Here is a 16620-nt window from a genome sequence, read left to right on the forward strand (position 1 = left end):
ATTATTTTTTTCAAAAAAAAAAAACATTAATTTCATATATTAATCCCATATAAAAAATATTTATAAAAATATAAAGACATATTTATCAAGATATACTTAAAAGTTCAGAAATATTCAATATTTCTTTAAACATGCTTATTTAAAAATTAAAAGCAATTATATATATTTTTTATTTTTTTTTTTATTTAAAAGAACGATTAAAAATTTCAGTTAAAAATTAAAATCAAAATTATTAAAATTATTAAAATTATTAAAATTGTTAAAATTGTTAAAATTAAATAATAAGAAACTATATAGCCATTAATCAAATTTAAATAAATTAAAAACTTAATAAGCTAATAATTTAATATCACTTGTTTCAGCGGATATACTTTTTAAAAAACAGTCTTTTATATTTTAAATTTAGATTACAATAAGATCAAAATAATAAACTTTAAAACCTCTTTAGAAACATTAAAACAATAAACCATGAGCACATAACACATAATTTAGTTAAATAAAATACAGACATAAAGGAGTGCTTCAAACTTATACAAAATATTTTTATCAAAACAGAATTTTTTCATACTTTTTAACACAGCTAAGAGTATTTAAAATATTCAATATATATTTATTGTATATACTTACAAAATATTATATTAGATGATCTAATAAAATATTAGTATCTTTCCAAAAAAATTAAATTTATAAAATATAAGCATTTTCAATATAAAGTATCTATTAAAAATCATAAAAACATGATTTTGAAATAAATATTAATTTTTTTAATCAATAAAATATATTTTTTTCTCCTTTAATATTCAAATATTCTTAGTGCGATAAAAATTAAAAAAACGAAAATATTTAAAATATCATAAATATTCTTTATAATATATAAAATATCAATTAAAAGATAGATATTTTATATTTACTTTAAGAAGGGCTCCTGATGACAGAATTAGTGGGCCAACTACAGATACCTCAGATCGTTTTTGAGCAACTTGAAACACTAAAAAAAGAATTTGAAGATGGAGAAATAACGCAAAAAGGTTATGAAAAAAGAAAAAAAAAAATATTAGCAAAATATGAAGAATATGGAAGGCCAAATGAAGTAAAAAATAAACAAATATCAGTATTTATATTAAATATTTTTCAGGAACATGGGAATGCAAGTAACGGAATCTTTCAAGGAAACGAAAATGCAAATAAAAGCCAGAGTCTTATTACTAAAGGTAAAGGTTTAAAGAGAATAGTTGTTCAGCAATCTTATTTAAATTACTAGATAACAAAAACGGTGTTAATTTAAAACCAAAAGATGAACATCCATATAACCATGTATATTGTAAGAAACTTTAAAATTTATTATTCGGATTGTAATTTTATAAATATAGCAAGTCCATACCGTTACAGAAGTGGCTCTTTATCATATGATCAAATCAGTTGTATTTCGGAGGAGAAATATTCATCAATATGGGCGGAACAAGCGGGAAAACAGCAACTGCCTTTTAAGCCTAGGGGTATACCGTTTTCAGTTTATGATCAATATAATCCGAGTATCCTAATGACTAGGTAAAGATTTATTAATTTATCTATATACCAATTAAAACCAATAGATTCGATGATATCGCATCTGTTTTACGTTATAGAAACAGGGAGTGGCCAAGGAAAAAAGTTTTGATTGTCGCTAATGATAAAACAAAAGAAGTAACCAAAATAACATATAGTAAACTTACATCACATGCAGAAAAAATAGCACTTATGATTAGAAACAAACCTGAGCTGCTTCAAGGAGATAGAATAGCCCTTGTATATGAAACTTCTGAAATTATTGACTTTACGATTTCTTTATTTGGATGTTTTATTGCGGGAATGGTTGCAGTTCCTATCAATAATCACGATAATATTGAAGAGTTAAATGAAATCCTAACGTTAACACAATGTCGGATTATCTTAACTACTCAAGCAACCTTAAAAAATTTCCAAAAGGATCTAGTAAATAAAGAATTTCAATGGCCCCCTAATATAGAAACATGGACAACAGATAACATTGGAGGATTCTACCCTAAAAAAGATGAAGATATTCCTGTATGTTTATCCTCAATTTTTATATTTTTTAAGTCTTAAATTTATTTAGCCTTTAAGAACAGATGATTTAGCTTATATTGAATATTCACGCTCACCAGTTGGAGAACTCCGTGGAGTAGTTTTATCTCATCGTGCCATTATGAATCAAATGACATGTTTAAACGCTATTGTTTCAACTGTCCCTAAAAGTACAAAAAAAAATCATAATTCAAAAAAAAATTCCAAAAAACATGTACCAATCAGAAATGACCAAGTTATTATCACATATTTGGATCCAAGACAAACAATAGGGCTAATTTTTAGTATTTTATTTTCTATTTATAACGGAGATACAACTGTCTGGTGTCCTCAGAGAGCTATTCTTGTTCCTGGTCTCTGGGCAACTCTTATCACTAAATATAAAGCTACTATAATTCTTGCAGATTATCCTGGACTAAAAACAGTAACATTCAATTATCAGGATGGTAATTTTTTTTCTTTTTAAAATTTCTATTAACAATAATAAGATCCAATGACAACTCGTAAATTTGCAAGAAAATATCCTATTGATTTTTCTAGTATCCGTCTTTGTTTAATAGACTGTATCTCTATTGATTCGGAATTTCATGAAATATTTTCAGATAGATGGTTAAAACCTCTCGGAAATTCAGGAGGGCGTGATATTATATCACCTATACTTTGTCTCCCAGAACATGGGGGTATGATTATTTCAGCAAGGGATTGGCTTGGTAGACAAGAACAAATGTTTGCGGATTCTTCAAATACTTTCAATATACCTGCAAAAAATGAATTAACTCAAATATTGCTAGATAAAGAAGCTTTGAAAACTAATAAAATATCATTAATTACGGAGGAAAGAGGTATAAAAGAAGATTCAGAAAATTCAACTACAGCCCGATTTGGAACATTCTGGTATCCATTAGTAGATGCTACAATAGCAATTGTAGATCCTGAATTGTTAACATTCTGTGGTCCAAATGTTGTTGGAGAAATTTGGGTTGATAGCCCTAGTTTAAGTGGAGGGTTTTGGGATTTACAAGAAGATACAGATGCTATATTTCATGCTAAAGCTTATGTAATTGACACAGAAACTTTAAAGCCAGTAGCGTATGATCAAGAGTTCTTAAGAACTGGGTTACTTGGTGCTATAATTGATGGTCGTATATTAGTGCTTGGATTATATGAAGACAGACTTCGTCAACGAATTGAACAGACAGGGAATGGACAAGACTCAGTGGAATATGGGTATTAATATTATACAAATATATTGAGATTAACATTCTCTAGATATCATTATGTTTCTCATTTAGTTCAAACTATTATGAGAAAAGTTCCCCATGTATTTGACTGGTATATACATATATATATACATTTCATATAATAATAACATTTAAAGCTCATTATTTGATATTTCTATTAACAATGAGTATCTTCCTATTGTTGTTCTCGAATTACCACCATCACTTATTCCTATGGATTCATTAGGACAGCTATCTACTTCAAATAATCTTTTATTAGATTCTATTTCGGAAAAATGCAAAGAGTCACTTGTAGAAGTACACAATATCAATGTGTATTGCGTAATGATAGCTTCTTCGAATAGGTTACCAAGACTAATTAAAAATGGACATAAAGAAATCAGCAACATGCTTTGCAGGAAACAGTTTGAACAGGGCACATTACCATGTAATTATATTAAATTTTCAGTTAAAAAAGTAATACTTAATTTACCTGTTGGTGAAGATCCTATTGGAGGTATCTGGTCAGAAATAGCGACACAAAAACGTCAAGAGTTATTATTTTCAGAAAAAAAACAGTATAGTGTCAAAGATGAGCGAACATTGTCAATAGATGATAAAACTTTAGTGAATTTGCTTGATTTTAGAAGTATAGTTGACATTTTACAATGGAGAGCAGCATGTCAAAGCAATGAAATAGCTCTTTGTATAGTTAATAATAAACTCAAAGATGAAAAAACAGTTACATGGGAAGATTTAGATTTTAAAATAGCGGATATTGCAAATTATCTTAGATTTAAAGTTAAACTTCAATCAGGAGATCATTCTATTTTGATGTGTACACAACCTGAAAATTTTTTATATACAGTACATGCATGTTTCTGTCTAGGAGTTGTTGCAATTCCAATACCTCTATTCGATACATCTCGACTTTCAGAAGATATTCCTTCTATTCTAGGTGTAGTTTCAGATTTTAGAATCAAAGCTATTCTTGTTGATAATGAAGCATATTCATTACTTAAAAGCAAACATGTTTCTTATAACATCAAACATTATTCATCTACAATGAAAGTAGTTCTTCCTAATATAGTAAATATAACAAAGTCGCCCAAACAAACACAAGGATGCGTAGATTCAGGGTTTTTGTTAGATCATGATTCTGTAGCACCGAAAATTCCCGCTTTAGTATGGTTATATTGGTCTTCAGATCAACGATATACAGCAGTAGAATTAGGACATGATACTATTATGTCTTGCTGCAAAATTCAAAAAGAAACATGCCAGATGTCTAGTTCTTATCCCGTTCTAGGATCTGTACATGGTGCAACAGGAATAGGGTTTATTCATTCATACGTCTTGGGAATCTTTATTGGTAATTCTATTATATATTTTATATAATGCTTAATAGTACTTTAGGAGCAGTTACATATCTAGTGTCGCCAAAAGATTTCACTAATAATCCTATGGTTTTGTTTCGCTCTATTTCCAAATTTAAGATAAGAGATACATATATACCCCCTGAGGCTTTAGAATATGCATTATCAGTTACCCAAGAAAAAGGTATATGTTTGCATGAATTAAAGAATTTAATGATACCTTTCAATAACCGACCCCAATTTGATTATTGTAAGCATACCCTTTAATTATATGTATTAATATTTATGATTACTAGCTCAAAGATTAAAAAACAATATTTCAAAATCAATACTGGATCCTAACTCTTTAAATAATGTATATTCCAGTGCTTTAAACCCCATGATAACAACAAGATCATACATGTCTATAGAGCCTGTACATTTATATTTAAATATTAAAAGCTTACGACGGGGAATTGTTGAAACTGTTGATATGACTCAAGACCCTTTATCACTTCTTTTGTATGATTCTGGGATGGTATTGTTTGCCGTTTGAAATATTATAATTGACTAATAAAAGATTCCTGTATCTACCCATATCGCTATTGTTAATCCGGAAACATGCGAATTGTGTTGTGTTGGGGAATATGGAGAAATTTGGGTCTCATCGGAAGCGAATGTTAAATCATTTTATGGATCAAAAGATAAAACAGATATAGAAAGATTCCAAGGAGTTCTAGCAAAAGGCAATCCAAACGATGTTTATGTTCGTACAGGCGACTTAGGATTTTTATACAACATACAAAGACCATTAGGGCCAGGAGGACTACTTATTGAAGTGCAGTCATTGTTCGTTTTAGGAAGTATTGGGAATACATTTGAAATTGATGGGTTACTTTATTTCCCAGTAGACATTGAGTCATCTGTTGAAAGATGTCACAAAAATATTACACCAGGTGGAAGGTTAGTAACTTTTTTTTTTGGAATAGCATATTTAACATCAAATCTAGTGCTATATTTCAAGCAGGTGGCTCAGTTATCATACTTATTGAAGTCGATCATAAAGCACATACACCATCTATAGTTCCTGTAGTTGTAAATACAATTTTAAGCGAACATCAAATTATAGTAGACATTATTGTATTTACTGCTAAAGGCGATTTCCCCAGATCTAAAACAGGAGAAAAGCAGCGCGGAAAAATTTTATCATCATGGTTAACGAAAAAAACGTAATAAATATTACATGTTTTCTAAACATAATTAACCCTATTTAGAAAAATACTAGATAAATTTATTATTCGTGAACAAGAAGTTAACGTATCAAGAGCTCATGACAGTTAAAACAATTTTCCAGTTTATTTATCTAAATGCGCATGGGTTCTAGTAAAGCCACTTACTATGATATTCATAATAACAGTAACTAATGCAAAACTTTAATCCAAAACAAAAACCATTGAATTAGGGAATAAAGGTAATTTTAATTTTATTTAATATATATCAGAATATACAGTTATTTATTTATTTATCTATTTATCTATTTATTTATTTATTTTATATATTATAATATATATTCAGTTTATTTCCAACTTAACATTCTATATTTTTTATTTTCTATTTCTTCAATAAGCCATTTAAATGCTTCATATACCATTATTCCTGACATTGCTGATATTTTAAAAACATTATATTTATGAGATGTAATTTTCTCCACTTCAAGATACTTCATTCCCTTTAACATACATTATATTTTATCATTTTCAACTTACTAATTTCAGCTCTTCGATCTCCATTGCTGACTCAATATCACATTTATTCCCTAAAATTAATAAAATTGTTCCAAGAAGCCTCTAAAATAATCAATTATTCCAAATTTTAACATAAAACATACATCTTCTTTTAATAATTGCTTTAAAGCACTACATCCTTCACTAAGTCTTATACGATCAGTTAGATCCACTGTCCAGACAATTGCATCTGTATATTCAAAGTAATTTCTCCAATATCCTCTTAAAACCCTTTGACCTCCTATATCCCCTAGTTTTTCTTAATAAAAATTCAAATTTATGTTTTAATTACAAATATTCAACTTAAAAGGGCCCCATATTAGCGTTTTAATATTAAACCCAACGGTCGGCGAAATTGTCATAACCTTATATACGTTAACAAGTATAAAATAACAGCAAAAAAGACATCTTCTCCAGATATTTTCTTTACAATTGTTGATTTTCCAGCGTTATCTAAGCCACTTAATTGTTAGTTTCAGAATATTTATACAAAAATACAGGTTTACAGCATCAAAATACGAATTTCTTTTTCTTTTCGCTTTTGCTTTTTTATAATTGTATGAAGACCCATATTTCTTAAAGATATAAAGCCTTTTTACAAATATATTTCTGATACTTTAACTACGTGGTTTTCGGCAAAGTGAGAACTACAAAGAATTCTTTAAAAACCTATAAAAGTCATAAATTATATTAAGATTTGATGAATCAAATAAAAGAAAACAAAGTATAAATAAAACGGGTTGTATTTCAAAGATTTATTAGTAGAATAGGATGAATCAAAAAAAATACCCAAGTTTAGTAGTTTTAAAGCACATCTACGAAAGGCACAGGATGTTCTACGTAAAAAGTACGAGAAACGGATATTATTAGATGAGTTAAAACATAAGGAATTATTCAGTGAAGATGAGAATAATGAAATTAATCTTTATGAAACAAAACATAAAAAGACAAAAACAGAAAAAAACAAACTTTTTATTAGTGATTTGTCGGGAGATATTAATAATGTAATATATGGCAAGAATGATCGGTATTCTATACCATACTATCGAAGATCAGGAGATGGGCGTGTTATTGGATGTGAAGAACACATAAGATTGCGTGTTTGTCCAGAAAATCCTAATGAAATTGTTTTATTTTCATTTTTAAACTACAATAAATATCAGAAAGAGATTATTTTAGTACCAGATCAAAACATTGAATCAGAAGAAGGAAATGAAAAATCTTTACTCTTCAACGAAATAAAAGACCAAGAAAACTATATTCCTTTTGATATAAAAACTTCGGATACTACTATCACAAAGAATTCAGAAATAAATTTAAACTACGTAGACTCTGACTCTACTCAAATAATAAATGATGCACAAGATACATTGAACATATGGAAAGAGGGTGATCCTCAATTAGAAATAAAAGAGCTTTCGAAAAAAATCGAAGCATCACCATTGGATTATAAATTATGGTTAGAATTAGTTGATAAGCAAGATAAAGCATTGCAGATGGATCAAAATAAAAATTCTAAGGCAGAAAAAATATCTATTGGTGATGTTAAAGTTAAAATATTAGAAAAGGCATTATCATATTCTCCTGATAACGAAGATCTTCTTTTAAAATATATTTCTATAATAACTTTAATTTGGGAGTAATTTTTTTCAAAAGAAGTAAAATAAGCTGATTTTATTAGGCCTAAAAAAGTAGAAGCTAAATGGGATGAAATTTTGAAAAAAACCTTAAGTTTATCTCTTTGGAAAAAATACTTAAATTTTTTTCAAACCAATTCAATATCTTTCGCATATAATAAATGCCTCGAAAGATTTCAAAATAGCCTTCAGACTCTTAAAGAAGCATCAAAAAACGAAAAATGCCCTTTAAAAAAAGGTATTATAAATATTTTTTTATTATTATTATTATTAAAAAAACAGAAAATATAGAAAAAATCATATTATATATTCTTGTTCGTTTATGGTTTTATATGAAAGAAGCAGGATATGCAGAAAATTCTATTGCTTCTATTCAAGCATTAATTGAATTTAATTTTTTTAGACCAGATACATTTTCATATGATACTTGCTACACTGATTATTTACGAGAATTTGAAGAGTTTTGGGAAATGGAAACTCCTAGATTTGGAGAAAATGAAGCCAAAGGATGGAAAAACTATTATAATACTTCTCAAAATATAATTTTACCTAAAAACGATTCTATCTTATTTTCTAATGATGAAAATATATACGAAAACATTGAAGATAAATATGTTTTATGGTGTAAACAAGAAATATATAAAAGTTTGTCGATGAATCCAAAAAAGTCGACTGATACAAGTGACAAAAATGACCCATATTCAGTAATTTTATTTTCTGATATCGAACAATTACTATACTTTTTTACATCGGATAAAATACGTTTAAATTTAATTTATTTTTCTCTTCACTTTTTAGGATTCTCACTATATAGAATGAACAAAACATCTAGTGACCCACTTCTTTTGGATTCATTTGTACATGATTTTTCATTCATTAATTCATTCGATTGGCTCTGGTTAAACAATTATAGATCATCCGAATTATCTAACGAAAATACTACTAATTCTAATTATATACTAAAACGTTCAGGAAACCCTATACAATTTAAATTAAAAAACTGGCCAATAACTATCGATACTCTTTTTTCAATAGATAAAACCTGGTATCAAAATTTTAATTTTGAAGAATTTCAAAAAGATTTTATAAAAAGATATTTTGAACAATTAGAAAATATAGTAAATGATGATACATTTTCAATATTGCATCTTTTATTTCAAAACTATTATTCTCCATCAGAGCAAGTTTAATAATTTATTAAAATTAATTAATAATTTTTAGTGTTCGAAAATTAGCTAAATCTATTCTCAAAAAAAAGCCATCAAATATAAAATTATGGTGTGCATATGCTCAACTAGAATATCTTAATGGAAATATACAAGAAACGAGAAAAATTTTCTTAAATGTATTAGAAAATATTAAACCAGATCATACTGAAAAATTTCATGATTATGTTGTCGCTTATAAATTATGGGCAGAAATAGAAATGAAAAATAATGAAATTAACAATTCAATAAAAATACTTATTTCTATGGTAGAGAATGAAGTAAACAGTAAGTTAGCATATCTTAAATTATATATCTGTGTAAAATATATTCAAGTTAAAACTATATTGTCTAATAATGGAAAAACATACTCAAATTCTATATTATTAAAAGCTCAAAAGGTATCTCTAGTTTAAATTCTTTTTTTTTTTAAAAAACTTATTTTATAGTCTTTTCAACATTTAAATAGATTGGCTTTATCTTTTAAAAATTATAAAATGCTCCGTTTATATACAGAATGTTATGCATTGCTAATTTATTTAGTTAAATCACTAGACAGTGCATTAAAAGTATATTGTCAAGCAAAAAATGATTTTAATGATTATACTAATTCAGATTCTATTGAATATGAGCAACTTTTAATTTCAGAACTGAAATTACTTTATTATTCTTCACAAACAGTTAAAACATTTAAAATTTCAATTATTCAAAATAGAGTAGAAAATGCGTTATCTAAATTTCCTAACAATTGTATATTTTTGTCAATATTTTTATGGGTAGAAGCAAAATCATTACTCAAAACAAAAATTTATCATTATTTTGAAAAAAATATATTTAAAGCCGAAGAACCTTCTTTTATTGTTTTCCTTTCTGCAATCTGGGCAGAACTATATATTAATCCTTATAAAATTAACATGTATCCAATAAGAAATTTATTTGAAAGAGCAGTAGAAAATCAAGCGTAAAATCTCTATATTAATTATAATTTCTTACATATTTTTAGAACAAGATCCGATTTAATAATATGGAGATTATATATTCAATTCGAAATACAGTACGGAACATTAGATAAAGGAAAAGCAATTTTTTATAGAGCGATTAGAGATTGTCCATGGTCAAAAAGTAATTTGTATCTATAATTTTTTCCCACTAAATAGCTATAGATCTCATGTTTTTTGCATTTAAGGATTTACGATCACAGTTTAATTCAGAAGAGTTAACAAAACTCTATAATACTATGATTGAAAGAGAATTTAGAATTTTTGTAGATTTAGAAATTACAGAAAATAACCAAGAAATGACTCATTCCCCCTTAATAAAGCTCCCGCAGGACATAAGCAGTGATGAAACAATCTAGTAATTTATAGATATTAAAAAAAATATTTAATACATTTTGTAAAATAATATTAAATTATTATTTTTAGATATACTTAAAAATTAAAATATTGTCCTAAATAACATATGCAGTGCTGTCTGAAGTCATAAATGCATGAAATATTCTTTTTGATAGAACTGGTCCAATTTTACGTTTCATTAAATTTCCAATCTAAAAAAATTCAATATAGATTTATTAAGAAATTAAAATATTAACCATTAAATTCGATAAAGCTTCTGGCCCGTTTTCACGAAAAGCAGAAACTAAATACGATATCTTAGGATATTTTTCAATTATAACATTAGCTATTTGTGGTGTTACTTTATAAATCATTTGAAGTAGCTTAAAATATGTATCTTTAGGATCAACACCTGTTTTTATTTGTCCAGATTCCATACAAAAAGATGATGACAACTGTAATTTCATTTTTCTATAAAAATTTAGAACAAAATAGTTAAAAAAAGTACAACTTGTAAGGTATAGTTGAAATATCACCTGTAAGAACATAGATCCATTCTGCACTATTCTCTACGCTTGAAGTATTTACAATAAAAGTATTATGTACTAATTGCAAACGAAGCATCATATTTTCTATTTTTTCATCAATCTCTTCTGACGGCATTAAAATAGTTTCCAAATTATTTTTTTCTAAATTATTTAGTTCTATATTAGCTCTTATAACATCAGCATAACGTCGATTTCTATCATTTTTAATCTTTTTTAACAAAGCATCAATAGATTCAATCATAAATAATATTTTTGACTTTGGAAATTCTTTCATTAATCGTTGAATCAATTCATCCATAGAAGAATCGGATTCAATTTTCAATAATTCAGAAGCCTTCATATAAATAAGAACATGTTGTTCTGGTCGAATGACTTCTGGAATAGGAACAAAATAACCAAGTTTCTCATCATATTCTGCAACAACTTTCCTTTTCCAAAATATTAAATTTGGAATTGGGCTTGACCATTCATTAAATTCACATTCAGATTTCTTCAAAAGATCAGATAATATAGAACCTAAAGGAGAGGATAAAATATTTTTATCTATATCAACAATTATCTCTTTTATACATTCTTTTTTAGATTTAAGTTTATTTACATTTCTTAAAGCAGATAGTCGTTTTTTTTCAAAATTTTTTCGTGTCTATTCTTGTTAAAAAAATAAATCCAATATTTCTAAATAAACCTACATTTTTTAACACTTTTTGATCAATTATTGTAACATTTTTTGGATCGTAATTATTCTTTAGAAAATTAGAAATGCCATAAATTTGAAAAAACAAATACACCTTTGACTTTGAATTACTGGAAGTGCCTAAATACTCTGGGCAAGCTTCCGAGTCCATTGCTGATGTTGATTTCATTATATTTAATAAAAACTCATCTACTGTAGATAAAATAGATGATGTATGAGGTGAATAGCGTTTTGAATCTAGGATTTCTTCCTCAACAGCATCTTCAGAATCTAAATTTCTTATTTCATCGTGTTCATCTGTAAAACTAATTGAAGATGAAGAAATATCAATAATCGACTGTTCATTTTCATCTGATTTTATTCTTTCTAAGTCAATTTGAGAATCATTTCCCATAACTGAAGACGTGTCTTTTTCATAACAATTGCCTTTCTTTTTCTATTTTTTAATAAATATAAATTAAATAATATATAAAAACATTACTTCACTTTTTTTTGAAGAAATTGAATACAATTTTTCACATTCTGGAGAATCTTCAATAATAACAATAGGAATATCAAAATCATCTGCAATATCTGCTTTTTTATTTGCCATTTAAGCCCTGATATAAAATATTAAAAAGTTGACGTTGGATATCATACGTCGATATTTCATAGACCTATAAAAATCCAAAATTACATGAAAACAGAGTTTATAATGACCCTTTCTTCATCTGATTCAGTTGAATCAGATGAAGAAAGGGTCTCTGATTATCCTGATTCTGAATTTACAGAAAAAAATTCAGATTTTTATTTAAATAAAATCAAAAAAGCAGAAAAAATAAATCCATCATTTATATTTCATGTAGAAGAAGAAGGATACCAAGATTCAGCAGATTATGAAGATTATGATATAGAAAAAGAAGATATTGTTGCACGTTCATACAAAAGAGGAGTAAATATTGAAAAAATTATTCAAAGACAATCGATCAAAACTAAAGATAAAAGCAATGAAACACAAAAACAGGAAGAGTTTTCAAATGAAAATGAGGAAGATAGTGCATGTGAATTTAAAAAAGATGAAAATCTAGGTAATAATCAAAAAAGTTGTATCTTTTTAATAAAAATAATGTAGAATCTTTCAATGAAGCATCAGAAAATGAACAGCTTTCATATTCAGATTCAGAAATGACAGAAGAAGAGACTATAGAAGAAATAAAGAAAAAGAAACGTTTTTTTGAGAAAAATGACATAAATATGCAAGAACATGTTTTATCATTTTCACAGCTTAATTTATCACGCCCTATTTTAAAAGCACTTGAATCAATTGGCTTTGATAAACCAACAACTATTCAATCAAAAGCAATCCCAATAGCACTTTTGGGGAAGGACATAGTAGGAAGTGCTGTAACAGGGAGTGGAAAAACAGCAGCATTTGTAATACCTGTTCTTGAAAGATTACTTTATCGGCCAAAAAAGATTGCAGTTACGAGAGTACTTATTCTTTGCCCAACAAGAGAATTAGCTATTCAGTGTTACAATGTAACAAAAAAGTTGGCAACATATACTGACATCAAAACATGTATATGTACTGGTGCATTAAAATGTTAAAACTATTGATAATTACTCAATTTTTTATAGGAGGATTATCTTTAAAAATTCAAGAAGCTGAGCTACGAAAGCGACCAGACATTGTTATTGCTACACCTGGAAGATTTATTGATCATGTTAGAAATTCATATGGATTTTCCCCAAATAGTATAGAAATTATAGTCATTGATGAAGCAGATAGGATACTTGATGAAGGATTTCAAGATGAGTTAAATGAAATAATAAAAATATGCCCAAAATCTAGGCAAACTATCTTATTTTCTGCAACAATGACAGATAAAGTAAAAAAACTTAAATTTAAGAATTTACTAAAATTTTTAATAAGGTTGATCAACTCATTAGACTTTCACTTAATAAACCTGTCCGATTATTTGTTGATCCAAAAAATTCTACAGTAAAATCTCTCATTCAAGAATTTATACGTATTAGATCACACAAAGAGCATCTTCGTACGGCTATACTGCTTTATCTTTGCTCTGATGTTTTTAAAACAAAAACAATAATATTTTTTGATAGCAAATCATTTGCTCATAAAATAAGAATAATTTTTGGTTTATTACATTTAAATGCTCGAGAATTACATGGAAATTTATCACAGGAACAGGTTATTATAAATTATAATATTTATTGTATAATTTATAAAAAACAGAGAATCGAATCATTAGAATTATTTAGACGAGGAAGAACAAACTTCTTACTCGCAACCGATTTAGCGTCTCGTGGCCTTGATATAAAAGGTGTAAAATATATAATTAATTATGAAGCACCTAGCTCGTTCAATATATATCTTCATAGAATTGGTCGTACAGCACGCGGAGGGTGTGATGGAGTCGCTGTTACTTTAATAGGAGAAGGAGACAGAAGAATAATGAAAATGGCTACAAAAATTGCAGAGAAACACGGTAATATAATACGAAACAGAACTTTTCCTCCTAATTTAATAAATACTTATAATACTAAATTACAAAACTTAGAAAATGCAGTGCAAAATGTTTTGAAGGAAGAAAAAGAAGAAAAAGAAGTAATATATCATTTTTAAATAGTTATTTCTAATATTTTTTCTTAGTTACTTCAAGCAGAAATGGAATTACAAAAAAGTAAAAACCTTATAAAGCATGAAAAAGAAATAAAGTCAAGATTACCAAGAACATGGTTTTATACATAAAGATAAAATGCATTTAAAAATCAATATTTTTATATAAGTTTAAAATATTTATAACACATTAAAATACATCATTTATAAATACTAAAAGAGAAACAGAAGCCAAAAAACATAGGCCCAAAAACTATATAGAAATACTTATAAAAAAGTCAGCGCATAGATTATAAAAATTATTTCTTAGAAGTAAAAAACCTAAAAAATAATAAATAAATTATAGAAAAATGGGTTCCAATCATCTAATCTATCATTTAAAAATGTATAATTTTTTATTTATTTCCATATTTTTTTATATAATTTATATGAAATACTTATCGTTGATTACGATAAGCAAGCTATAATATAAATATTTTTCCAAATTTTATTAAATTAATATAAAAATAACATAAAGGAATACTTTATTCCTATTTCTAACAGATTTTTATTTTAAAATTTAACATTATTTTTTAATTCTAATGTGTTTGGAACGACTTTTACATAATAAATTGTGTAAATCGAAGCATAACAAATACAAAAAACGAAAACTCTTTTTATGCGGGTTAATATATATCTAAAATATTTTACATACATTTATACTTATTTTTGTAGATTTCACATAAAACGAAGCCCTGAAGTACTGTTTTTTGGTACTAAAGAAATACCCGCTATTGTTCTTTCTCCACCTACTACTGCTGATACTAGTTGTTTTATCTAAGACACTAAAACTCTAAGAAACTATTCAATTATTCTAGATTACTCAGTCTCTCCAAAAATCCTAAAGACATAGGAAAATAAATAACCAAAAAACTTTTGTTTTCTAGTTTCTACAAAACATTCAAAAACATGAAAAATAAATAATTACTAATTAAAAATACACAAATTCTTCAATTTTCATCTTTTATCTTCCAAATATATACTTTTTTCAAATATACATCCTTCACCTAGTTACTATAGCAACAACATATGGACACCTCTTCTCGCTTAACAGTCAAGAAAAAATATCTATAACTACAAAAAAATAAAATTTAAATATGGCAGCTTTAGGTATAAATATTTAAGTTTTTAAGGATAAATACTAAATAGAAAAAGCAGTTGAAACACCAGTAAGAGTTCAAACAGTTTTGCCAAATGATATTATGGGTTAGAAAAGTTAAATTTTATATATTTTATTAATAGGATTTTGTTTTATAGAAGAAATAGGGCAAATTAAGCTTTTTAATAAATGGAGCTATGAAGATGTGGAAGTTAAAGATATTTCTTTGACAGATTATATTCAGATCCGTCAGCCAACATATCTTAATCATACGGCAGGTCGGTACCAGGTGAAGCGTTTTCGTAAAGCACAGTGTCCTATTATTGAGAGATTAACAAATTCTCTTATGATGAATGGAAGGAATAACGGGAAAAAACTTATGGCTATTCGTATTGTATATTTTGAATTTTCATTTAGTATATCGGTTTAGAACTACTAGGTTAAACATGCATTTGAAATAATCCATTTATTAACGGATCAAAATCCGATTCAAGTAGTTGTTGATGCTATTGTAAACTGTGGTGTTCGTGAAGATTCTACTAGGATTGGATCAGCAGGCACAGTTCGACGACAGGCAGTTGACGTTTCTCCGTTACGTAGAGTTAATCAAGCTATTGCCTTGATTACAATCGGGGTATTTCTTTAAAGAAAATTTTTGTGTTTAGCTTAGTTATAAATAGGCTAGAGAAGCAGCATTTCGCAATATTAAAACTATCGCAGAATGTTTAGCAGAAGAGTTGATTAATGCAGCAAAAGGATCATCTAATTCTTATGCAATTAAGAAAAAGGATGAATTAGAACGAGTCGCTAAAAGCAATAGATAATTTTTTTGTAATAAATATTATTATGTTTCATAGTTTTGATAGTGGATTATACACAAATATATTTTATAAAAAATAACATTAATAAGCACAGCAGAAGTGCTATACTGTTTTCTCTTTCTTATAAACAACTTTATAATATTAAGAATATATGAAAATTTTAATTTTAGGATTTGAAGAAA

General features: G+C 26.9%; 7 protein-coding genes across 7 annotated transcripts; 5 read left to right on the forward strand and 2 right to left on the reverse strand.

The window, feature by feature from the left end:
• Positions 1-928: 928 nt before the first annotated feature.
• Positions 929-5998, forward strand: T551_00302 (uncharacterized protein; the record flags this gene model as incomplete). Its single annotated transcript, XM_018372569.1, has 14 exons — positions 929-1090; positions 1136-1211; positions 1262-1321; positions 1371-1548; positions 1593-2064; positions 2114-2528; positions 2571-3309; positions 3352-3414; positions 3461-4674; positions 4719-4928; positions 4975-5195; positions 5238-5620; positions 5668-5886; positions 5932-5998. 14 exons carry the CDS (start codon positions 929-931, stop codon positions 5996-5998), a joined length of 4479 nt encoding a protein of 1492 aa, XP_018231509.1.
• A 235-nt stretch (positions 5999-6233) lies between these two features.
• On the reverse strand, positions 6234-7012 carry T551_00303 (uncharacterized protein; the record flags this gene model as incomplete). Its single annotated transcript, XM_018372570.1, has 6 exons — positions 6234-6377; positions 6424-6504; positions 6546-6691; positions 6734-6806; positions 6848-6902; positions 6948-7012. The coding sequence occupies 6 exons, from the start codon at positions 7010-7012 to the stop codon at positions 6234-6236; spliced, it is 564 nt and encodes a 187-aa protein (XP_018231510.1).
• Positions 7013-7141: 129 nt separating this feature from the next.
• On the forward strand, positions 7142-10640 carry T551_00304 (uncharacterized protein; the record flags this gene model as incomplete). The annotated part of the gene is made up of 9 exons (XM_018372571.1): positions 7142-7165; positions 7212-8080; positions 8123-8316; positions 8361-9262; positions 9337-9571; positions 9620-9684; positions 9733-10244; positions 10287-10405; positions 10447-10640. 9 exons carry the CDS (start codon positions 7142-7144, stop codon positions 10638-10640), a joined length of 3114 nt encoding a protein of 1037 aa, XP_018231511.1.
• Positions 10641-10733: 93 nt separating this feature from the next.
• On the reverse strand, positions 10734-12451 carry T551_00305 (uncharacterized protein; the record flags this gene model as incomplete). The annotated part of the gene is made up of 6 exons (XM_018372572.1): positions 10734-10829; positions 10875-11088; positions 11126-11808; positions 11855-11908; positions 11954-12295; positions 12341-12451. 6 exons carry the CDS (start codon positions 12449-12451, stop codon positions 10734-10736), a joined length of 1500 nt encoding a protein of 499 aa, XP_018231512.1.
• A 67-nt stretch (positions 12452-12518) lies between these two features.
• On the forward strand, positions 12519-14611 carry T551_00306 (uncharacterized protein; the record flags this gene model as incomplete). The annotated part of the gene is made up of 6 exons (XM_018372573.1): positions 12519-12926; positions 12971-13429; positions 13477-13727; positions 13772-14050; positions 14096-14467; positions 14513-14611. The coding sequence occupies exons 1-6, from the start codon at positions 12536-12538 to the stop codon at positions 14609-14611; spliced, it is 1851 nt and encodes a 616-aa protein (XP_018231513.1). The 5' UTR covers positions 12519-12535.
• A 449-nt stretch (positions 14612-15060) lies between these two features.
• T551_00307 (uncharacterized protein) lies at positions 15061-15299 on the forward strand (the record flags this gene model as incomplete). The annotated part of the gene is made up of 2 exons (XM_018372574.1): positions 15061-15143; positions 15194-15299. 2 exons carry the CDS (start codon positions 15061-15063, stop codon positions 15297-15299), a joined length of 189 nt encoding a protein of 62 aa, XP_018231514.1.
• A 316-nt stretch (positions 15300-15615) lies between these two features.
• On the forward strand, positions 15616-16441 carry T551_00308 (40S ribosomal protein S5; the record flags this gene model as incomplete). The annotated part of the gene is made up of 5 exons (XM_018372575.1): positions 15616-15628; positions 15668-15724; positions 15776-16011; positions 16057-16251; positions 16298-16441. 5 exons carry the CDS (start codon positions 15616-15618, stop codon positions 16439-16441), a joined length of 645 nt encoding a protein of 214 aa, XP_018231515.1.
• Positions 16442-16620: the final 179 nt, after the last annotated feature.

This window comes from Pneumocystis jirovecii (genome assembly GCF_001477535.1).
Source record: "Pneumocystis jirovecii RU7 chromosome Unknown supercont1.1, whole genome shotgun sequence".
NCBI classification, from domain to species: domain Eukaryota; kingdom Fungi; phylum Ascomycota; class Pneumocystomycetes; order Pneumocystales; family Pneumocystaceae; genus Pneumocystis; species Pneumocystis jirovecii.